Source organism: Squalius cephalus (assembly GCF_949319135.1).
Source record: "Squalius cephalus genome assembly, chromosome: 1".
Taxonomy (NCBI): Eukaryota; Metazoa; Chordata; class Actinopteri; order Cypriniformes; family Leuciscidae; genus Squalius; species Squalius cephalus.
In genome coordinates, this window is record NC_137122.1 from 19,533,934 (window position 1) to 19,559,408 (window position 25,475).

The following is a 25,475-nucleotide window of genomic DNA, read 5'->3' on the forward strand; positions in this document are numbered from 1 at the left end:
TGTCTGTTCCTGTGCCCTGGCCGCCCGAGGGGTCGTCTCCGCCCTGGCCGCCCGATGGACGGTCGTCTCCGCCCTGGCCGCCCGATGGAGGGTCGTCTCCGCCCTGGCCGCCCGATGGAGGGTCGTCTCCGCCCTGGCCTCCCGTATTACCACAGTCTCAAGGTCCTCTTCCGCTCCACGGACCTGGCCCTCCATCCCGCCCCCGGATCCGCCTCCGGGCCACCTCCCACCTGGACAGTTTTGGAGCGTCTGGAAGCCACACTTTGGGGAGGGGCTATGTAACGATCACCAGCTAGAGCTGCCCTTGTGAGCCACCAGAGGGCAGTCCACATCAGACTATCATATTCACTCACTAACTACATTTCCCATAACTCACTGCCCGGACTCATCATCACTTATCACATTCACCTGTACCTCATTCACTGATTGCATTCACCTGTCTCATCATCCTGTTAGTCTGTCTATATATACCTTGTTCATTCATTCACTCACCGCGAAGTCTTGTTGTACTGTTAGTCTGCATTTCCGAGCATTTTCCCTGGTTTCATGTTTCTTGGTTTTCTGGATATCTTGCCTTGTTCCCTGGATTACTCTCTTGCCTCTGGTCCCTGCCTGTTTTGTTTGTTTGTTTATTTGTTTGTTTGGACTGCTTACCTGTGTTTCGACCATTGCCTGTTTTTGGATTACGATTCTGGATAACCCTTAAAATAAAGCTGCATTTGGATCTCTCCCTTTGTGTCTCCGAGCAGTTCGTAACAGGAGGAATATTACTTTTTTTTAATGTAATTTCCACCTACCCAAATCTAAACTCAGTGGTATATATGCAATATTCCAGTGTAATTTTACAGAAAACACTTTGAAATGATATAAAACACTACTGAATGTGATCAATATTATAGTATATGGTGTCTGTGATATAAACAAAAAGAAAAAAATAGGCCCTTATGATTTTGATCATTTTATTCTTTCAGAAGATACAATAATTATTTTACGAATTATTTGCCTAAAATCTGTGGTCTATTACAATCTAGAACAGGATCCTCATCCTCCAGATTTACATCTGGGCATCAGTTTTGTCACCTGTGTTGTGCATCACCTCAACATCACCGGCGAGCCTCCTGGAGATCTGATGCCAGCTGTGCCAACAGTGCCAATCTTCAATCTTCAACAGAACCTGAATCAAAGAAATAACTGTTTATTCATAGTTTCTGCACTGTAATAATATCCATTTCACAATATCAAAATGTAGATTTACTGAAATGACTTATGCAAAGTTGGAAACTATTGCGCAATTATATTTTCCATAAAACGTTTGACATTTATTTTCAAATAATAGTTTATCAGATTGGTTGCTGTGCTTTTACATTTCAAACTAACAATAACTTTATCAAATTATAACTGGATTATAAATTTAAAAATTTATATAAACATTGTAAATGCTGAAAAACCACAAGGTTACGTACCCAAAAGCACAGTGCGTTTTCAGAGTGCGCATTCTCCAACTCCAAATCGTCAATTTAGAAACCAGTTGCACTTCCAAAGATAGCTTAAAATGCCATTGATGCTTTTATCTTTCTAGATGCAATTATAGAAATCAAAACAGTTCATTAAGCTATAACACACGCAAACTCGCGGATATTTCATTCAAAAGAGAGCTCTCGCGCTCACCCGGAAGTGATCAAGGGAGCGCATCCGTCTCTTGTGCCGAGTCCCACTTCGCATACTATCCGTCCTAAATAGTATGCGAAACTAGAATTAGTATGTCCCAAATTGTAGTATGTTGAAATGAGTATTCCAAAGATACACGGATGGTCTACTATTTCCAGTTATAATTCGAAGTGCAGATCAATGCACACTCTAACGGCTAATATTGCCCACAACCCATTGCGTGCGGGAGGGAGGAGCTTTGTGGTGATAGTGGTGATGATGTAAACATGGCAGTCGAATGCAGCAGCGGAGATGCGCCCTCAGTTTTTAAGTGTAAGAAAACGTTTAACCCTAATTAAAGTTATATTTAAAGGAGAACTCCGGTCAATTTTTACATTAAGCTCATTTTTTTGTACATTAAGCTCATTTTTTTGTAAAAATGATGTTATTTAAGCCAGCGCAAATACCTGTTTACATCCTGTTTTTCGGTTGAAGTCCAAAGTAGTCGATTGCCGAGTTCACGCGCATAGGTTTAGTTACCTATGATCACGCGCGTGAACTCGGCAATCGACTACTTTGGACTTCAACCGAAAAACAGGATGTAAACAGTGGGTCATATATGTAGTCGAAATGTAAAATAAATTTTGAATTTGGTGCCTTCGTGACCGAGGAAAGACAAAAAATAACCTCAGGACACATTTGTATGAAAGACAACAACTCCCACAATGCACCACATTGCACAGCTCCACAAGCCACTCCCACTAATCCAGAAAGCGCATGTCTGCCTATAAGAGAAATCACTCTTCCGTCTACAAGGCTAGCTACCACCAGAGCTTGAAATTCATTTCACATTCACACAAAATGTCTAGTTAGTTGGCAAACTCATTAGTGCATTACTCCTCGTTTGTATTTCTTTCGAAAAGGCGAATTATTGCATGGTACTTGGATGTTCAGTCAGAACATATGCGGTGCGAAACTAGGATAGTTCTCAACACAAATGTCCGTGTCCTCGTCTGATTCAGAGATTTCGTCCAGGAGAAATTGTCATCGTTGAAATTCTTTGCCGCAGACGGACTCTATCTCTGTGTTTGTAGCGGTTCGTAGTTGCATAGTGAGATCACCGGCGCCACCAGTCCGCCCTAACTCGAGCCAGTCCGGGCTCCTCGTCCGCGGCAGGCAGGTCTTCTGCCTCGGCTGCTCTTCGCTATAATGCGGCTTGTAAAGGTAGCCACAAACACCTGATTCAAGCATCAGACTTCCGAAATCCTCTTCTTCTATATCATATTGAGCGCTCTCCTCCGCTATTGTCATAACTGTACATCTGTCTCCACAGCGTCTGTTAGCTTAGCTTCAAACAAGATGGAGGATATTGCTTTCAGTTTCAGAGAGTAAAGTCCCACCCACTGATCTGTAATAGGTATGTAGCGTGAGCGGGTCCCGCCCCCTGGGAAAGATGAGGATAGTGCTTGTAGTCTCAACAGAAATCCCCCCCTCTTACAAGTCCTCCTACAATGACGCAAAATGACGATTTTTGCGTCAGCCCTACGTGTGCAACTTCTCTCCAGTGTGGATCCTCTCATGTGTTTTCAGATTTGATGACTGACTGAATCTCTTGTCACAGTCTGAACACTTGTAAGGTTTTTCTCCAGTGTGAATCCTCTGGTGCAGTTTTAAACATTGCGCTGTAGTAAAAGTCTTCTCACACTCAAAGCACATGTACTCTCTCACACCAGTGTGAGTTTTCTGATGTGCATGTAAAGATGTCAGCAGTGAAAAACTCTTTCCACACACAGAACATGAATGTGGCTTCTCCTTCGAATGAACTGTCAGGTGTGTATTCAGGCTTGATGACCTAAGAAATGTTTTCCCGCACTGATCACATGTGAACGGCTTCTCTCCTGTGTGGATCCTCATGTGACTTTTAAGGTGTGTTGATCGGCCGAATAACTTTCCACACTGATCACATGTGAACGGCTTCTCTCCAGTGTGAACTCTCATGTGACGGTCAAGATGATGTTTGGCTGTGTAGCTCTTTCCACACTGAGTGCAGGTGGAAGATTTATTGGCTCTTCTTTTCTTTAAAAATGTCTTTTTAGTCATTGAGCGACTCAAAGGTTTTTCTCTTTTAACATGTTTCTCCACTTCACTTCTTCACTCTCCTCCTCCACTTCACTCAGTTCTTCACTCTCCTCCTTCACTTCACTCAATTCTTCACTCTCCTCACTCTCTTTCATCGGGTCTGGCATTATAGTCAGGGGGCCAAAACTGATATTAAAACTTTGTTGGACACTTTTTGGTACAAGTATACAACCTATCCAGTATTAATATTTAACCCCTCAACATGTGTTCTAGCCAGGTTGTCAGCTTAGAAAATGTTTTTTTGTCCATTTTAACACTATATTCTTAAAAGTGGTAAAAGCGGATTTTTTTCCCAAAGTGCTTCCATTTTCTTCCATGTTACCTATTGTAATTTTGGGCAAACGTGCAATATAATCAAACTTATGTGCAAGCATGATCATTAAAAAATAATAATCAATAAATACCCCAAGAGTATCACACCACAAGGGTCACTGTTGTGTCAGCACAGCTGTGATTTGGCAGCAGATTGAGGCAGCAGATCCAGAGAAGATGATCACAGCAGGTGTCAACAGTACAGTGTGAACAAAACTTTATAAAGGAGTGAATCACACAATCACACAACAGATTAACTTGATCTATTGAGCATACCTCGGTTGTAACGAGTGGTTATTTCAGTCAAAGTTGCTCTTCTATCAAGCTTGAATCAGTCGGCCCATTCTCCTCTGACCTCTAGCATCAACAAGGCATTTTCGCTCACAGGACTGCCGCATAATGGATGTTTTTCCCTTTTCACACCATTCTTTGTAAACCCTAGTAATGGTTGTGCGTGAAAATCCCAGTAACTGAGCAGATTGTGAAATACTCAGACTGGCCGGTCTGGCACCAACAACCATGCCACACTCAAAATTGCTTAAATCACCTTTCTTTCCCATTCTGACATTCAGTTTGGAGTTCAGGAGATTGTCTTGACCAGGACCACACCCCTAAATGCATTGAAGCAACTGCCATGTGATTGGTTGATTAGATAATTGCATTAATGAGAAATTGAACAGGTGTTCCTAATAATCCTTTAGGTGAGTGTATAGCTAGGCTAATTTACTTTCATAATTACTAGCTTACTTACTAATAGGTAAATTAAGTTTTGTGCAGATGTGTAATGGAAATATTATGTTTTTAATTTATTTGCTGCACAGCAGCCTATTTTACAGTCTGCTATAGCTAAAAGTGTTAATAAGTTTGTTAGATAGCAAAGCCCTCAGCTTATGTCAGAGGACATTGTAGTGATCCACTCAGACACCAATCAGACTAGTGTAGTGAAAAATTTCTTTGCCTTCAGATGAGATAACATGGATCCAGAGGGAGCTGTAAACCTAGCGTCCAAAGAAAAACAAATAGGAAGAGATAATGATTGGGAAAAATGTCAAGTCAAGTCATCTTCATTTATATAGCGCTTTTAACAATGTAGATTGTTTCAAAGCAGCTTTACAGAGATAAACGTATAATTTAAGGTAAGATTGTTTTGGCTTTATAGATGTTCTTTAATAAAGTTATTTTCCAGCTAAAGTTAGTTTTGATTGATTCGCTTCCGTCGCAACGATCATTTGTTATTAAATTAGGGGCCGCCAAGACGACACCATTCTCTCTACACAAACTTTCAACGCGATCCTGTGAGAAAAGCTGATGGCGTCCATATGCGCATCAAGAATTGGTTCTATAGTTATGTGCGTTTGAATATATGTGTGCAGGTTTGTAATTCCCTACAAACCAAGCCTAAACAAATTACTGGTGTTTCCTTATAGTTTTGATTAAATTATTATTATTTTTTTATCAATTCGGGGTAGATACGCAAATTGAGTTTTCCCGACGACGCTTTATCTGTAGGATGGTAAAGGGATCCTCCATAGGGAGAGACTAGTTGGCACTTCAGCACTGCGTTGTCATCGGGTCCAGGCAAAGGTCCTTCGTCAGATCTGGATACGGCCTGGATCCGGCAGGCTGCGGGAGGAAGACACTAAAATTAGCGTAGATGCCATTCTTCTCATGATGTAACAAGTACATCAGGATTTATGGGAAGTGTCCCCGGTTCCAGCTGACCTAATCTATTCAGCCTAACATTGAATTATAAAAGTCTGTAATGTATTATGTGAATGCTATGTCAAAGAGATGTGTCTTTAATCTAGCTTTGAACTGACAGAGTGTGTCTGCTTCCCGGACAATGTTAGGAAGATTGTTCCAAAGTTTTGGTGCTAAATAGGAAAAGGATCTACCGCCAGCAGTCGATTTTGATATTCTAGGTATTATCAACTGGCCGGAATTTTGAGATCGCAATAGACGTGAAGGACTATAATGCGTTAAGAGCTCGCTCAAGTACTGCGGAGCTAAACCATTCAGTGCTTTGTACGTGATCAGCAATATTTTAAAATTGATGCGATGTTTAATAGGGAGCCAGTGCAGTTTTGACAGAACCGGGCTAATATGGTCATACTTCCTGGTTCTGGTAAGAACTCGAGCTGCTGCGTTTTGAACTAGCTGTAGTTTGTTTATTAAGCGTGCAGGGCAACCACCCAGTAGAGCATTACAATAATCTAGCCTTGATGTCATGAAAGCATGAACTAATTGTTCCACATTTGTCAATGAGAGCATATGACGTAATTTAGATATATTTTTAAGATGGAAAAATGCGGTTTTACAGATACTAGACACGTGACTTTCAAATGAAAGATTGGTATCAAAGAGCACACCCAGGTTCCTAACCGACGACGAAGACTTAACAGAGCAGCCATCAAGTGTTAGACAGTATTCTAGGTTATTACGTGAGGAAGTTTTTTGTCCAATAATTAGAATCTCTGTTTTTTCAGAATTTAGAAGTAGGAAATTATGAGTCATCCAATTTTTTTATATCAGCTATGCATTCTGTAATGTTTCATTTGTCAAGACAAATATGGAAAATACAGCCAAGATAAAGCCCTTTGATTGAAGTGATTTTTCAGGTCAGGAAGTGGTGTCTTTGTGCTCTTTCTGGAGATTATTGTAGTATAATACTGTGCAATATTTTTGCAATATAATAGACACACACCATTATTTGCATTGTGATTAGCTTGACCTTGCTTATTCAATCCATTCAGTCTCAAAGGGATGAGACTGACAACCTGAGAGCCAACCTCTGCCAACCTGAGAGCCACTGCTTTGATGGGGAAAAACATACGACTATTACATAGTTATTACTACTAACTAGTTACTAACCCCTAACCCTAAAGAAGTGAGAGAGCAGTTTTGTTAGGATGGAATTAATAACTATAGTGATAATTAAATATAATTTGTGTTACAACCTGGTACACTAATTAAGTCAAATAGCACCATAGACCATCATCTACAGTTCTAAATTTCCGCCTTGACATTAAAGTATTATAACTTGTGCAGCATTGCACTGTCTCTCCCTACAAGCTTTAAACTTGGCTTGACTCATTCCCATAGATATGGGTACTGATTGATAGAGGTTTTGGGATACTAGGTTATGTTTCCAAGCTGATATTCACTTTGAAAACTGGTTCTCTTTAGGCGGAGATTGTTTTTTTCATGTTCTAGTTCTGTTGTCTCTTACACTGTACAATAAATGTTCATTCTGACACTTCAGCAGACATCCCATGAGTCTTGGCTTTCATTTGATACCATTTTTATGAATATGGTCCTTGTGGTTGTGGAGATATTCAACATTTACTGTTGGCATGTCGTGTTGAGCAGGAAACCAAAAAATTGGCCTGAAATTGCTTGTACAAGTCACAAAAAAAAAAATTCAGCTTGACAACCACCCTAATATCTTACCTATGGGTGTCTTCTAACTAAAAAAATAGGGTGACAGCTTGTACCAAAACATGTCCGCAAAAGTCTTAACGGAAGCCTTTTTCAGAATTGGCCCCCTGACTATTAAAGAAAAATTAAATCTTTTAAAATCAAAATAATTCAAAGAGAGAAATATGGAGTGAGTGGAGATAAAAATTATCCCAGATTTAACAGACAACTGCTATAAAATATTACAATAATTTAAGACTTTTTATAAATTAATTAAACATCCCTGAAACTTTCCATGAATGAGGTACTCTGATCTTCCAGTTATAATTTTTTTAAACATTATAGGCACAAATCCCATGTTTCTGTAGTGAGAACTATTAAATATAGTTGATCAATGACACAATTATCTAACATGATATGAACATTAAAATACACAATACTACTGTATTTTGACACCAACTTTTATATTGATACATAATTATGTTGAAAACTACTAAAAGGTGTTAATTATTATAGGCCGTTCACACTAAACTTCTCCTTCCATTGACTTAACATGCATGTGGGACACAAGAAACACAAGATCAAGTGAATTTCACTGCGAGAAGAACACAAATGTTTGCAGTAAAGCGGAGTAGATTGTAAATTTGTACATTTTGGAATGATTATTATTTGTTATACATGTTTGTAAAAATACACATAAAATTCAGGTCAAATTGTTACAAATTGTAAAGCATATATAAAATAAATATGAAATAAAACATTTAAAATATTTAAATTTAGTTTGACCTGATGTTAACAATCAATATGAAACCGTCCCTTTAATCATCATTCGTTTAAAAAAAAAAAACCCACAAAAACAGAAACTTTAGGAACCATTTCACAGTTGAATTGTTTATCTAAAACTGATGAAGTGCTTGAATGTTCTTCATGAATGTTCTTCAGCATCATGAGTAAAGGAAGAATGAGGAATAAACACCAACCTCTTTGTTCTTCGGGATCTTCAGTGTGTTTCATTCTGCAGGGTTCTGGATCACTCATGTTCTCACTGTCCTCTTTAATAAACTCAGTCTTTACAGATTTCAGCTCTTCCTGATGCTTTGTGCTTGTCTTCACTTGTAGCTGATGGGAATATTCCAGCATTTATTGGAGAATTGCAGTGGGAGGAGCTTCACTGAGGATGTGACTGCTGTGGGAGGAGCTTCACTGATGATGAATTACAGTGGGAGGGGCTTCACTGATGATGTGACTGCTGTGGGAGGAGCTTCACAGATGATGAATTACAGTGGGAGGGGCTTCACTGATGATGTGACTGCTGTCCGAGGAGCAGGGGGCTGTTCCATAAAAGCCGCTTAGAAAAGCGGGGATTAAACTCCAAAACCGGACTTGAATGAGCCTAACAAATGAGTTGGGGCTAAAGTGGTTCCATAAAAGGTAATTGAAGCTCACGCAATCTCACTAATTTGATCCAGGTTTATCTAGTCTAGATAATTGCGTGTGCACGCGTTTCTTAAGCAGCCCTAGAGGTCGATCGTGGATCAAATTGATCCACCATCAAACAGCGTATATTTTGTGCTGTTTTATGCGTTTGTGACATGTTTTTTTCCCCCCTCAGTTCAAAACTTAAATTTTACAGTTATATTCGCCATCTGTAAATGTTCGAAAGTCATGCAAATGTATCCATTTTGCTGCTAATTTTCATATTGAACGAGCGCTGCTGCGCGCATGCGCGCCAAATAGGAGCGCAATAATTCTGACTAAAATATACATTTTGCTTGGAAAATTAATATGCGATATTTTATAACACTAGAAATATCTTCTAATTATAATAATTTATCTTTAGGATGTTGGATAAGTTGCACTGAACTTCTAGCGAACAGAAGTACTTCAGTGAAGTAGCCTATAATTCAGGGAAGTTTTTTTTTTTAAGAAACTAAATATATAGAGATACAAAATATAGTTTTGGTAGGATATGCTACTCAATAAAGATGATGTATACTTATTTAGAATGCTGAGAATTACAGCTTTTAATGCAATATTTTTTTGGAGAAAGGAAGAATCCCCAGTTTTAAATGAGTAGATTTAGTTTCTAAAGTACATTATGGAGAGGATAACATTAAAGCTACACTGTGTGATTTTTACCCCCATCTAGCGGTGAAATTGTATATGACTACCCAGTGAAAATTAGTTTCTGTTCCTCTCAATTCCGAGGGCGTTTAAACTCCTACGGTGGCCGTATTATTCCAAGATTAACATGGCTTCCAGTTATCGACTTCGTCCATGACAATAATAAACAATACGTCTAAAATGAATAAAACTACAGGACAGATGTCAGGAGGTAAACGTCACCCTTGGAATCGGCTATCCCAGCATAATCAGATTAGGCTAACGTTACAATGTGTACAAAGTAAAAGCAATTAAAAATAACAAAAATTTACAGTGTCCTTTTTTTTATATAGCTTAAAAAATTGCGCCTTTAAAACTATTCATCACCTGTGATCCGTCGCAGCACAGATTTATGTTACAAGGTAAACAATACTTTTTCACCATTGACGCGAGGATGAAGTTATACTAGAGGTCGATCTGGCGTTATGCACAACCATGCTATGGTTAGACAAGCAACTATAAAACTTCGAATTTACACAAATGAATTACAACAGGCTGAATTACCTGTCGAGAAGAAAGCAGGCAACCTCGGCGTCCGTTTTAAAATCTTTTCTCCTCATGAGCTCTTTCCATCTGGGAAAAGTTACTCCAATATTGACTATGGTCTTGCTGATTTGTCTGTCGCGTTGACGTTTTAATTCTCTCTTTCAAATGTGAGTACGCACGCACACACGCACACACACACACACACACACACACCACACTATCTTTCAAATCTGCCGGCACTCGCGAGCTCGCGAGTAATCTCCCCCTCGCATTCGTCACGGTGTCACTGAGTGAAAAACGCAAAAGGCGAAGCTTGAATTTACAGGCATGTCCCTCTTTGGCTAATGTAGTTTCAAGATGGAGGGGCAACATGGCGACCGGCATTCGAACCCCTCACCCGTATGTACTTTCAATGGCAGATTATAAACTTAAGAGAATACTTTATTACTTGAAAGAAGTAAATATATATTAATGAGCACATATATTTTTGAAAGAACTAAGTGTTTTTTGCTAAGAATCAACTAAAAAAGTTACACAGTGTAGCTTTAAATTAAGAGCAAATGTATACATTTTGAAAAGATATGTGCAACTCTAAAATCAAAGAATATTCCATAAAATAAAGGAATATATATTAGCCTACATTAACTACATTTTTATATAACCCTCCCTCCCTTTTATTTCTAGTTATTTGTTATTTTATTTATTTACTTATTTAATATTGAATATTTGATATTCAAATAATATTACTTGAATAACTATTCAGAATTATGTGTCATTATAAGAGTTTGATATAAATATGTTAATGTTAAATTTTTGTTACTATTTATTTATTGTCTTTTGTCTTTTCCCCCTTAAATCATATGTAAAAGTGTCTATGTACTTTTTGGTTATTGTTCTAATCATGTGTGTTTTTAGGCTATGTGTTGGTGGGTATTATCACAAAAGAAAAAAAGTAGAAAGAAAAATAAGGAATATTTATTGGGGGAAAATATGATGTCTTTAAAGGAACTGTCAATTTGTATAATTGTGTTAAATATATATATATACTAAAATATTTGTTATTTGGACATTAGATGTGCCTTATTTAGAATTTTAAACCTGTGTGTATATTTTTATGATAGCAATAACTGTAAAGGGACTATTGTAATGGGGTAAATCAAATGTAGGTTAATATACTGTCAATTACTAAGCTCAGATTCATCTTACCAGTTAAAATTTATACTCTGCTTTTGTAATTATTTATTTTTAATTTTGTGATTTTAACTTCTGCTTTACAAAGCTTTTTTCAGATTGTGTTCTAATGTTCTTCTAATCATAAACATGTACTACAGCTGCCAAACAAAACCAGAGAGAAATGTATTCATAAATCTTTAAAACAATCTAATTAAATCTTGGGCACAAAACATTCAGCCAGTAAAAAAAGAAAACCTGTAGTATATATATATATTGTATTTAGGCCTATCTATCTATCTATATATCTATATAGGTCTATATTGTCTAATTTATCATTGTAGCCTTATTTAAGTTGATTTTCTGTATACTGTGTATTTATTTTTGGACTAATCGTGGTTAATAAAGTCCAATAATGGTATGAGAGAGTGTCAGTGGTAATATCATTGTGTTCTTGTTGGTCAGTGTTAGAGGATCTGTGTAACAACTGAGGCTTAGCCTGACAGTTAGCCTGCCCTGGACCAGGCTAGTTTCCCAGCATAAGTTGCCAGGGTAACTGAGTTTGAACTATTTTAAGTTTGCTTTATGAAACAGAATCCACCGACAATAAGTCTGACTAACCGAAATAAGCCTGGCTTATACTCTAATCTTGTTTTATGGAACAGCCCCCTGATCTGCCAAAATCTAAAATATATAAATCACGGAGTTTGTTTGTTTTTTGTTCATCTTCATATTAAACATCATTGTTTTCAGTCACATTTATTACTTCCCCGGCACGGCAAGCAGATGATACGAGTTCTCAGACAAATTGAGAAACTGAATAAAAAAAGTTTATAAACATTAAGAGGGTTTATGTCAGAAAGCCAATTTGAATGCCCCAATTGTGAAATATTACATTTGCAGGAGAGATTTGGATCGCTTGACGCATGATTAAATCTGGCCTTGCGTTGCCCCAATGACAGGGAGAGTGTAAAAGGTTTTGTTCCCTGTTTCTGAGCGCCGCAATTTTTGAAGACCAACACACTTTTCTGTTATTTTTTTCCCCTTTTTTGAATTTATTATCTTGGTATTATTCTGAATTTTTCTTAAGTAAAAGGAAACCATTCTGTGGAGATTCAGAAAACTGTCAAGACAAGTCTCGAGTGATTATTCCTAGAAATATCTTTATTTTGATGAAGTTTGGATTTTGATACTAGCAAACGCCCAGAGAAACGGATCCAGGACTGAACTGGTTAAACCCTGAAACAACGTCTAGCATCTTTAACCTACAGGTAAGTGCTATTTATAAGGGCTATTTAGTGCTCTTTGCTATCACGGCTATTTAACTGCAGCAAATGGGAAAATACTGGTCTTTCTGAGTTCACGAAACCATTCAGGCTCGGAGTCAGCACGGCCAGTACCACTGTACATGGAGACATAGGCTACATTATTGCACAGTTTCTGACTGCTAAAATAAACTTCTCAACATCTTGCCTCAGTCGGACGCGGCACTGAAGAGTGACTGATCACGGGTACTCCACTGACTTCACTCCTATTGGTTGTCGCTCCCGAAAGTCGCTCTTCATTTGCATAAAGTTGAACAGATCTCAACTCAACTAGACACGCCCCATCCGGTCGCTGTCGCACGTGTCGCCCGCTCCACATTGAAATGATTGGTATTGCGTCGCTTTGTCGCTTGTATGTGAATGGGGCTTTATTGTTGCACTTACTTTTGTATAAAAAACTGACATGGCTTTTATTGAAAAAAAAAATAAGATCAAGAAAAATAAAATCAAGATATATATATATATATATATATATATATATATAGGCCTATATATATATATATATATATATATATATTAGTGATGCACCGAAATTAAAATTCTGGGCCGAAACCGAAAATTTAGGATGCACTTTGCCGAAAACCAAAACTGAAGCCGAAAATGGCTTCTTTTAAAAACGTATATATATATATATATTGCTTGAATTTAATGGATCCGAAATGAAAAATCACAATATAATAATCAAACTTTTATTAACAGTTACATAACAAAACATAAAATATTTTTAACAATAAATATAAATAATAATACCAAATAATATTATTCTTCAAGTTTTATGTTCCATCAAATAAAATAGTTTTTTCAAAGTTGTGCAAAAAAAAATCCACAATTTTGGAGATTTTTGCAGAACAAATGTTACATATTGCAACTTTGGTGTCCTCTCGTATAGGGCTGTCACTTTTCTGAAAAAAAAAATCCTGTTCGATTTTTGAGACATAGGCTAAGTGTTCATTGAATCGTTAGTAAATTGCCTATAATTGGCGTTGATCCGTTTTCAACGCCAAATATAGGCAAATCCACGGACAACTAAACAGGCATTAGGACGATCCTAATCAGCACTATTGAATGACCATTTCTGCAATCCTGTTGTATCATATTCCTCTAGACTCAAGCCTACTACAATAGGATAATGGTCACTTCCTACTGTTTTTCCTCAAACTACTTCCCATGTGCAAATGCCTGCTAATGAATCTGACACTAATGTAAGATCTATTGCTGATTCTGTACCACTTCCATCATTTAAACACACTAAATTTGTCATATCCGTTATCTCCTCAATCACCATTCCATCGGTATCATTATCCCATAATGTGCTATGGGCATTAAAATCCCCACAGCAAATCACCTTTCCCTACTAACTGTATCTTTATTTCATCCAGCAACTCTAATGACAACTTATTACATGGATTATAAAACTTTGATATTTCCTTCTGCAGTCCATACTTCAATTATTAAATATTCCAACTCTTTTCCTTTCCCCAAAACTCCATATTAATTCTACATTTACAATAAACTGCCAGGTGTCAGCTTTCAAATGAGATCATACTTGTGCTTTTAGTACAAAGGGTTCATAAACTGAATCTGTTTCAGTTCGGGTATGTCATTTCTGGGGATTTTTCAAAAGTGGGTAGCAGCTTAACAGGTTAAACTCCTGACCAATCGCTATTAAGCTTCTTGCATTCCATTGTCAGCTTGTCTTATCACCTGGTCCTCCTACTTTCCCATCTGCTTCAAGACTTGTTTTGATATGCTCCCAAGACACTTCTTTTATACCCAAAAACTTCTCAGCTCCCTTAAATGATTTTAATTTTCTCTGTTTTTTGTCTAACTTGATCAGTACAATTGATCACATATGCCATAAACAAAATAATCGTATCTACTGTCAGTTCTGTATTTGTTTTCTCTGTTTGACCTGCATCTATTCTTGACTCCTGCATATCATTGTCAGTATCAACCCTTCCCCTTTGTCCTTGTACTTTCTTCACTGCTTCTGCATAACTTATGTTGTTAACTGTTTTAACCTGCTGCTTCTACAGTCCTCTTCCTGACTTCACATCCTCCTATGTTACCCTGTGTTGGCCACCACAATTACAACATTTATCCAGCACATTGTCCTTACATTCCTCTATGCCATACATGGGCAACATACGGCCCGGGGGCCGGATCCGGCCCGCATATTGCTTCAATCCGGCCCCCGCGATGCGCTCGATGCACTCGCAATTTGGACATTCATTATTTATATGAAAACCCCAAATCGCACGAAAATCACACACAAAACACATAATCGTTCAGATACTTAAATCGTGCATTTATTAGCTAATTGTTTCAGTGAAGAAATGTCACTTTAGCTTAGTTATCACGCATGTCCAAAATGAGGAAGTAGTGTATACAGGACGCGTCATGAACCACGTGACGTGAGATGATTGACAGGTCAAATCTGACGCAAAAGGAAGAGGACACACATCTAGCTCAGTCCGTTCGCTGTTTGAACTCTTCAGAACGCATAATTCAGTGGAAATGAATAGAAATGTTTTTCTGTATGACGAAATATTTTACTAACATGTGATAATTAATCATTATTTCTCCAAATATGCTCTTTTCTCCAAAAGTGAGCTATATGGTGTCACACAAAATCGCCAAACACAGCAAACCATTTTCAGATGGTGAGTTTGTAAAAGACTGTATGGTAGAGGCAGCTAGCGTGCTGTGCCCTGACAGCAAAAGTCAGTTCGAAAATGTGAGCCTGTCTCGCCGTACAGTTACTCGTCGCATCGAGGTAATTGATGATGAGCTGACATCTGCATTGCTAAAAAGGGCCACCGATTTCACATACTTTTCAATAGCGCTGGATGAGAGCACTGATATTAAAGACACTGCCCAGCTGCTTATATTCATCAGAGGTATTACTGACACATTTGAAATAGTGGAGGAGTTTCTTGCGATGGAATCAATGAAGGGGACGACAAGGGGTTCAGACCTCTATGATGCGGTGTCAGGATGCATGCAGAGAATGAACCTACCGTGGGCGAAGTTACTGAACGTGACCACCGATGGCTGTCCAAACCTCACCGGGAAGAACACTGGGCTATTGCGTAGGATACAGGACAGGGTGAGAGAGGATGACCCCAACTCAACTCTGATTTTCTTACACTGCATCATTCATCAGGAGGCCTTGTCTAAGTCGGTGTTAAAGCTTGATCACGTCACCAAAACTGTGGTGAAACTTGTCAATTTCATCAGGGCCCGGGCGCTTAACCACTGCCAGTTTATCCAGTTGTTGGAGGAGAGTGAGGCAGGACACACTGATGTCCCATACCACTCAAACGTCCGCTGGCTGAGCCTGGGCACAGTGCTACGCCGTGTGTGGGACCTGAGAGATCAGATAGGGGTGTTTCTGGAGAATGTCGGGAAGGCTGGTGACTTTCCAGAACTTCAAGATTCTGATTGGATGCTTGACTTTGCATTTGCTGTGGATTTAATGGGCCATTTGAATGACCTCAATCGGAAGCTGCAGGGGAAGGATGTGTTTGTGCACGAACTGTATTCCTACGTGCAAGCATTCAGAGCAAAGCTGACCCTGTTTTCCCGACAAATGACAAACAAGAGCTTTACACATTTCCCAACTCTCGCCACAATGAAGCATGTGCCATCCCGACTCACTGTCAAATACACCACTACACTCGAGGATCTGCACACTGAATTCAACAGGCGTTTCTCTGATTTCGGAAAAATTGAAAAAGAGATGGAGCTGGTGTCCGCCCCCTTTTCCTTTGACAGCGACCAAGCGCCTCCGGAAGCTCAGCTTGAGTTGATTGACATGCAGTGCGATCCCACTCTCAAGGAGAAATTCACCTCGTCATCATTGGACAGGTTTTATGGTGCATTGAACGAGGGCAAGTTTCCTAACATGCGGAGGCATGCGCAAAGGATGCTCGTTTTATTCGGGTCCACGTATGTATGCGAGCAGACTTTCTCTGTAATGAACTTCAACAAGTCACGCTACAGATCACGACTAACCGACACACACCTGTCGTCCGTGTTGCGCATCTCAACGTTGAACACGACCCCAGATTTCGATGACTTAGTAAAGAAAGGCGACCGTCTCAATTGTTCACATTGAGTTACAGAACACAGAAAAAAAGCTCTTCATCTCAGTTCAGTTGCATAGGCCGAAATACATTTTTCTAAAGTAGGCCTAGCCAAAGTTCCATTAAGTTAACCTTGATTGATGATGTTATTTTTACAACATTGTTCAGTTTCATGTTGCCATTTCTTATGCATGTCCCGTAGATAGTGATGATACAGCTAAATCAAATTTAAATTTTGTGAGATGCATAGGCCTATATAGGCCCTTTATATCTTTCAAGCAAACATACGTGTGATGAAGTTGATCTGCACTTAAATTGTGTTCTATTTTATAAAAGATTTTAACAAAATATGTGAAAGAAATTACAAAAAAATTAATAATCACAACTGAAAACTGAATGTTTTTCATTCAGTGATGAAGGTCTACCTCTGGTATATAGCCTCAATTAAATTTGATAATTCCAAGCCAGATTGCCTGCAGTCTGTATGTTAATGTAACTTGCACACATACATTTGCAGTTTTGTTAAGTTTTCTATCTTGAATAGCTACAGCTGGTATGAATGACAGTTGAACAATATGCAGGGTAGTGTAGAAAATGAATCCTTGAAAGTAAATCCAGTTATTGTAACCTTAGAGTAGCCTAGGTCAGACAGGCCTAGCAAAAATAAGTATCAGGCCTTGAAATAGGCTGTCAAAGTAACTGTAGAGTAGCCTTATACATATTTGCATTTCATTAATTTGTACCATTTAATCATGTAACTATGTTTAATTGCAATTGTCCAAAGTGTGGCCCTCCGTTTACTTTGCCAAAGTAACTGTGGCCCTCAGACTAAAACTGTTGCCCACCCCTGCTCTATGCTCACCTCCACATTTGGGACACCTCTGCTTCCCTTTGCAAACTGCAGCTATATGCCCATACCTTTGGCATTTGTAAAGTGCCAAAGCGGGGAGGAATATAGGGCCTAACTGCAAAGCTCATGCATCCTACTCTTACCCTTTCTGGAAGTAAGGACTCCTGAAACTCCAGAAGAACAGATAAGCTATCAACCCTTTTACCATTTATTGTTCTCAACAGTCTCTTTATTCTACTCACCTCACCTTCACTAATACGGCGCTTGAGTTTCTCCAAGTCTTCCTCCAAAGGAATCCCTGTTATCACTCCCCTTGTTACTTTATTCTCACCCAAAAACTTTCTCTCACTAATAATTTTCTTGCATACACTTTCAATTTGAAAGGCTTGATTTTTCTGTTCCTCTGTTTTGTTTGTTATCAACAAGCTTCCATCTCTCAAAATCTTTGCCATTTCCACATCTCCTAGCTTCTTTTTAAATTCCCTAGACACCGCTATCGGACTTAAAGGGATACTCCACTTTTTTGGGAAAAATGCTCATTTTACAACTCTCCCAGAGTTAAAGTTTTTGAATGCATTCAGCCGATGTCCAGTTCTGGACCATTAGCATTTCTCTCAAAAAAATGATCAAAGAGTTTAGATATTTTTCCTATTTAAAACTTGACTCTTCTGTAGTTACATCGTGTACTAAGACCGATGGAAAATGTAAAGTTGTGATTTTCTAGACTGATATGGCTAGGAACTATACTCTCATTACTGCGTAATAATCAAGAAACTTTACTGCTGTACCATGAGTCCAGCAGGCGTAATGAAATGACGCAGTGCCTGAAAATAGTCTCCAGCTTGGCAACTTCCAATGCTCCGTGTGTTGGTTATGTTGACGGAAGGTAGCCTATTCAGGCGCTGTATCATATGTGTTATGTCCATAGGGACAAAAGTTATTATATGATTATAATTATATTATATTAAATATATATGATTTAAAGGAGACATATCATGCTTTTAAATTGTTCCTTTTTACATATAAATCATACATTTGTAGTCTATATAAAGCGGAACTGCAATGCTTGGGTCTGAATTCCTCATTATTATAGCTCCACAGGACCATTTTCTACCCCTTTTCTGATGTGCGTCTGAGAGCAACTCGTTTTGGTGCGGCCTCTTTAAATACAATTGAGACACTTCATACCCCGCCCCCTCTCCAGGTTGTAGAGGGTAAACTCCACCCTGTTCGGCCATTTTTGTAGTTTGATAGCAGAGATACGATTATCTAGCGGCAAAGAAACGTTTTATTCACACGTTATTAACAAAATGCTTATATTCTAAGTTAATTTTCAAAGTTCGTGTATGCGTGTGCGTAAAGGTGCAGGGAGAGTTCATAATCTCTCTGGAGCTGGCAAACATGACTCGCGTGGAATGTCTGCTTTTCCTGGGTAAACTCAGCAGGCCCATAAAAGGTGTCAGGGGGTAATTTGGCCTAGACTTTCTGGCGTTTCAGGCCATAGTTAAAAGCTTTAGTAATCTTAGCAAAGAATGTATTTAGAAGGAATGAATGAAAGAGTCATGATTCTTGTCCATCCGTTACGCTGTGTGAAAGGGGCTATGGTGTGAATGAAACATCAAACTGAGTCAAACAAACTCTTTGAAATGTAAATATGACAATGGATATCAAGGGTGAAACTGTAAATAATGTAGACAGACAGCAATCTCATTCAATGTCAGTCATGTGTGCAGTGAAATATAATTTAGTTTAGCATTTAAAAGCTCTGTTGAGAAGTTTAAAACACGGTAAGCTCAAAAAGCAATCATATCAGGATACCTCATGAATTTCAGAACTAAAATGAAGAAATTGCTCTTAATTCAAGCAGAATCAGCAGAAAATTAAAAAATGACAATAATAAGATGTTGAAAAAATTAGTAAAGAGTTTAATCAATATTACATGAAGCAAATACAAACATTAAGTGAAAGCGAATTAGACAGATCTCTCTCTTTACTGACTTATAAGAGCCAAAGCATCTCAAGAGAAGAAGAGAAGAAAAGAGTCCAGTTTCAAAGATACTATACTATACAAAGAAAGTATTTCTTGCGTTTCCATGGAAGAGTAGAAGTGAAAGTGAAACTACATGCTCTAATGAAAAACAATGAAGAACGAGTTAAAAATTAATATAAGATTCATGTCTCTATTAAAAGTGTTAAGGTCTCTTCTTCAGCTCCTGAACTTTGCCTCCAAAGGTTTTTCCAGGGTGAATTTTCTGATGCTCTTTCAGTTCATCTCTTTCTATCATGCGTAGTAAAGAAAGTCCTGCACTGAAACACACCGCCGTTCTTTTCTGCTGAAAGAAACATAAAATCAAGTGAGATTTCAAATGAGAGACAAACTTGAAATGAAAAGTGAAGCCCAAAGTCAAGATCAATGATGAGTTCAATAGTCATTTTAATCCCATCATATCTGGTCAACAACTGCTGTGCATAATTATTCACAGACGAACACATTTTCAGTTATTTTAGAAAATGTCTTCGATCTTTCAGTGGTTATAATGTGAAGCAATGAGGTCCACCTTCTTCAAGTCCCAAAATGTGCATGCATCCTTCACAAAAGTAATCCATCCGGCTCCAGGGGGATAAACAAGGTCCTTCTAAGGGTAATCCGTGCGGTTTTGTCGTAAAAATATACATATTTAAAACTTTATAAACGAAAATAACTGGCTTCCGGTAGCGGTTGACGCGCGTTCACGGAGATGGATGCTGGTGTATGACGTAGGACGTAGCGTAGGAAGCGTTGTGACGTAGAACGAACGTGACAGCGCAGCCAGAGAGCAGAGCAAAACAAAACTCTACATTCGTTCTTCGTCACGATGCTTCCTACGCTACGTCTTACGTCATACACCAGCATCCAATTCCGTGAACACACAAACACGACACACAAACACGACCCACAGATAGACGCCCACCAGTATTGTACAGACAGTGTGCCAGTATCAAGTTCTCTGCTTAGACTGCTGCCCCCGCGACCCGGCCCCAGATAAGCAGAAGAAGATGGTATGGTATGGTATGGTACAAAATAAATGCCATGATCACTAGATTTTATACAGGTTTTACTATAATGATTTTTTTAATGGTGATCACCAACCAACCAGGATCACGCCTATTTTCGAGGACATGTAGCAGAGTCGCCAAGGAAGCAAAAGAGAGAATTAAAACATCAACGCGACAGGCAAATCAGCAAGACCAAAGTCAATATAGGAGTAACTTTTCCCAGATGGAAAGAGCTCATGAGGAGCAAAGATTTTAAAACGGACGCCGAAGTTGCCTGCTTTCTTCTCAACAGGTAATTCAGCCTGTGTAAATTCGAAGTTTTATAGTTGCTTGTCTAACCATAGCATAGTTGTGCATAACGCCAGAACGACCTCTAGTAAAACTTGCGTTACTTTTCCTTGCGTCAATGGTGAAAAAGTATTGTTTACCTTGTAACAAATCTGTGCTGCGATGGATCACAGGTGATAGTTTTAAAGGAGCAATTGGACGGAGTCGAACTGGAAACCATGTTAATCTTGGAATAATACGGCCACCGTAGGAGTTAAAAATGCCTCGAAATTGAAAAGAACAGAAACTAATATTCACTGAAACATTCGCTTTGAAACAATCTACATTGTTAGAAGCGCTATATAAATGAGGATGACTTGACTTGACTTGACTGGGTAGTCATATACAATTTCATCGCTAGATGGGGGAAAATATCACACAGTGTAACTTTAAAGGAGAACTCCGGTCAATTTTAACATTAACATCCTGTTTTCGGTCGAAGGCCATAGTAATCGATTGTCGAGTTCACGTGCGTGATCATAGGTAACTAAACCTATGCGCGTGAACTCGACAATCGATTACTATGGACTTCGACCGAAAACAGGATGTAAATACAGGTATGAGCGCTGGCTGAAATAACATAATTTTTATCCATATCTTTCACATCTACTGCAGTCAGATTCACCCGCGTTCACTCTGAAGGTATCACTCACATGGCTGTGCACTTGTAATGACACATCAAGGATGTTAAGAAGCTAAAATCAGGTTTAAAACTTGCCCTATTGAAGTCAAAAGGGTGCAAATTTTAAAAAGAGGATAACATGGTGTAGGCAACACCGATTTTTGCCGTTGTTCTCTGTATTGACAGCACTCCAAATTTACAAAAAAATTATCTCAATGTTAAAATTGACAAGAGTTCTCCTTAAAAGTTACTGTACTCTGCCTTTCTGTTGTCAGCAAAAAAGTGAAAAGTCATGCCAAGGCAAAAGGCAGTTACTTCCACATTATCAATATTTGGTTTTATCACCATTAACAAAATCATTAAAGACCATTCTAAATAGATCTGTAAAAGACCACTGTATAAAATCCAGTGATCATAGCATTTATTTTGTATGATAAACAATTACTTATAGCCAGTGCTTAATTTGTAAAGTGTGTGCAACAAGCAAGAAGATGTGCATTTGTAAATCCGTTGACGTGTGTATGTTTTCTCTGACAGTGTCGACTCGGCTGCAAAGATGAAATTGACGATCGCCATCTCCGTGTGAACGCGCCTATAGAGAGAAATGCACATAAATAGGCCTAATGGATTACATAATAAGAGAGTAGCCTTTTTCTTTTTTCATTTTAAATTATTTAGTTCAAAGACATTTCAAGCTTTGTGTATTTGATGTATTTTTCGTTAAGTTAGGATAAGATGCGCTCCTGTTCACGAGCAATGCAATCCATGATGGTCTGTTATATTTGCTTCTTATTCATTAAATCCAGGCAATTGGTTGATGACAAATTTATTAAAATTAAGATACAATTTATACAAAACGAAATTCACTTTATAGAAAGGCTTTCTAAAAAAGAAAACTTGATGAAGTGGTCAAAATCATGTCTGACCCACTCCAGGTCTCATATTGCGCATCCTATCTTACTCGGTCTTGCTGTTCACTTTTCATAAATCAACATAAATGGAAAAAAAATAAATAAATAACATTATAATATTTTAACAAATATGAAACTAAATGCGCCTTTTTAATGGCTACAACAGTATATTAGGCCTAAATACTCTCTATTTGTAGGCTACAAATTGCTGCACATTCATTTAATTCTGAATTCTAAATTTTGCACACACAAGTTGAAAGGCATTTGTTCAAATCAAGTTCACGGATAATTGTGCGTGCATTTATTAATCATTATGATACTAAAATCAAAGTAGGCTATGCTATGTAGCCTATAAAATCAGATGAGCCCAGAATATGAACGCAATTACATGTTAAGCATTTTCCTCCCGAAAACCATTATAAGAACGTTTAATGTGGCTTAATGCAGATTAGAATGTCCCCTTATTTTGTCGAAATAACGAGATACTATGTCGATACTAGGCTACTGCTGTGTCCACCGTGGTCTCCACTTTCTTGATCAGCTGAAACGATTTTTGCTTGTTTGGGATCTGACTGGCCAGCGTATTTGAAAAAGTTAAGCAAACTTTTTTGTCTTTTTGACATTTTTCCCCTGAGTGAAACAATCGAGGCTAACAGCAATCTCAACTAGTAGGCTACAACAAGTCATGTGTCACAAATAGAGCCCGACCGATATATCGGCAGGCCGATATTATCGGCCGATATTAGGCATTTTCAAAACTATCGGTATCGGCATTTATAACGGCCGATAAATGAATATTTCAAAAATAAAATAAAAACGGACGAAACACCCTTCAACCATGTTATGAGTGTTGGCGTTGTATAGTTTGTCCACCAGAGGGCACTCTACACCGTCCCTGTTGGCAACACTCGTGTATAACGCGCCACACATTCTGCAACCTGCTGATCCAGCCAGAGTCGGGCAGAGAGAACCGCGAGTGAGATCATCGGTGAAGTGTGTTCATGGTGAGTTGGTCACGACTCACGAGACATACATTGCTTGAATAACAATTAAAAGAACATCCCTATCAGTTCTCTTAACTCAAATAAGGATGACAAAATTCGTGACTCATGTCCAGTTTTGCTGAGGTTAACTAAGCCAAGAGTGAAGCGGAACAACGCGACGTAGGCTATATTCACATAAAATGTTAACACTGCAGTTCACAAAAGTTCATAATGTGCATGTGCTTTAATGCTTTGTCGGTTAAACATTTAATTTTAAATGCTGATGCGCTGTTCTAACGTGTGCGTTTCTCAGCGCGTACATGTGAAGCTCACATGCACTAAAAGCCTTTCTACCAGCGCCTGGATACTGGACTAAGTTATCTTTTGAGTATTATTGTGCAAATACTGTTAAATACACACAAGATTTACATAAACAAAGTCGGTTGTCTAAAGTGAAGGCAAAATTGAGAGAAAATCTGCTTGTCATTGATTTGTCAAATGCGTGTACATTAGACGTGTCGTTCTCAGCTCTTAAAGAGACAGTAGCAATTGTAAACACATTGCCGCTTGTCCTTAAAGGGATAGTTCACCCAATAATAAAAATGATCTCATTATTTACAGGCACTCTAATATTGTTCCAACTGTATTCATTTCCTTCTAATATTTTTCTAATGTTAATAGTTTGAAGAATGTGGGTAACCAAACAGTAGCTGGTCCCCATTGACTTCCAAAGGAGAAAAAATATACTATGGAAGTCACTGGGGTACATCAACTGTTTGGTTACCCACATTCATCCAAATAACTTATTTTCAACAGAAGAAAAAAACAACTTGAGAGAGTAAATTATGACAATTTGAATTTGTTGTCAATTTGAATGTGAAATTGTTGTTTTTGTTCAAAGGACTAAACGTTTAGTCTTAAAAAAAAAATCTTAAGTTTGTATTTTTATACATTTTATTTATCAGAACTTTAATATATTTTGATGTTCCTCTGTTCTGTTGTGACAATAAAAGAAACAAGTTTCTTTTTAAAATGCATTATCATATTATTTTAGTTAAAACTCATAAATAACTACAAATAACTCATGTTAGGGAAATTTGTTAATGTTTTGTTGCGCGTTTCTGAAAAAAAAAAAAAAAAATATCGTCCGATATATCGGAATATCGGATTTTAAAACCAACAAATATTTGTACCGGTATCGGCCTTCAAAATCCTTTATCGGTCGGGCTCTACTACCCATCAAAAGTTTGTACACACCAATTGTAAAGTGTGTCCAAACTTACTGTACTATTATACACATAAATAATATTGCTACTGTATTATAATATACACATAAATAATATCGGCCGATATATCGGTATCTGGCTTTTTTTTTATCGGTATCGGCATCGGCGCCCAAAAATCCATATCGGTCGGGCTCTAGTCACAAACATTGAACACTAGGCTACACAAACAGTAATTTTATATTTTTCATTTAGGCAATTAATTTTCCTTGGTGACACAGGAGGTGCCGGATCCAATAAAAAAGGTTCCGGATCCAACGCCGGAGGTGACAGAACATGTTCCGGCTCAAATTAAGCCCTGCTTATAGCCATCCTGCTATCCTGTGCTTTGGTTGCATTCTAAAGGCATTATTAATACATTAGACATGACAACATAGCTCCAATCTATCTTCAATTGGAACCGAGTGACGTGCTAAGCACGCGTTCAAAATGATCACGATATAAAACAGATCCTCGCGCACATTCGACCCGGGGACTGGTTTATAGTGGTGGATCTGAAAGACGCATACTTTCACATTCAGATAGCCCTCATCAGAGGCGCTTCCTGAGATTCATGTTCAAATGTGTTGTGCTCCTCACATTCACGGTCATGAAAAACAGTCCTTTTTGAGACTATCAGTGGTGAGCACGTTCTGGACTACCTCGACGACTAATGCATTTATAGCATAACATTCTGTGTTCTGCGTCTTTTCATTATGCTGTGGTTTCAGCTGTCT

The 25,475-nt window shown here is 38.2% G+C and overlaps 2 protein-coding genes across 7 annotated transcripts in view; both read right to left on the minus strand.

Moving 5' to 3' along the window:
• LOC307164317 (uncharacterized protein) overlaps positions 1-25,475 on the minus strand; it is a 211,222-nt gene that overhangs the window by 106,494 nt on the left and 79,253 nt on the right. For 2 of the 6 annotated variants that reach the window (XM_079881003.1, XM_079881006.1), the window contains one exon: positions 19,498-19,930. The exons of 2 other annotated variants lie outside the window; for them this stretch is intronic. In XM_079881003.1, the coding sequence (XP_079737129.1) occupies positions 19,879-19,930 (52 nt within the window). In that variant the 3' untranslated portion in view covers positions 19,498-19,878. Of the gene's footprint in view, positions 1-19,497; positions 19,931-25,475 lie in introns of those variants that run through there. 2 more of the 6 variants (XM_079881007.1, XM_079881004.1) reach the window with 2 other exon arrangements.
• The window catches only part of LOC307164338 (uncharacterized protein), a 112,658-nt gene that overhangs the window by 36,754 nt on the left and 50,429 nt on the right, over positions 1-25,475 (minus strand). The gene's annotated exons all lie outside the window — the stretch shown is intronic.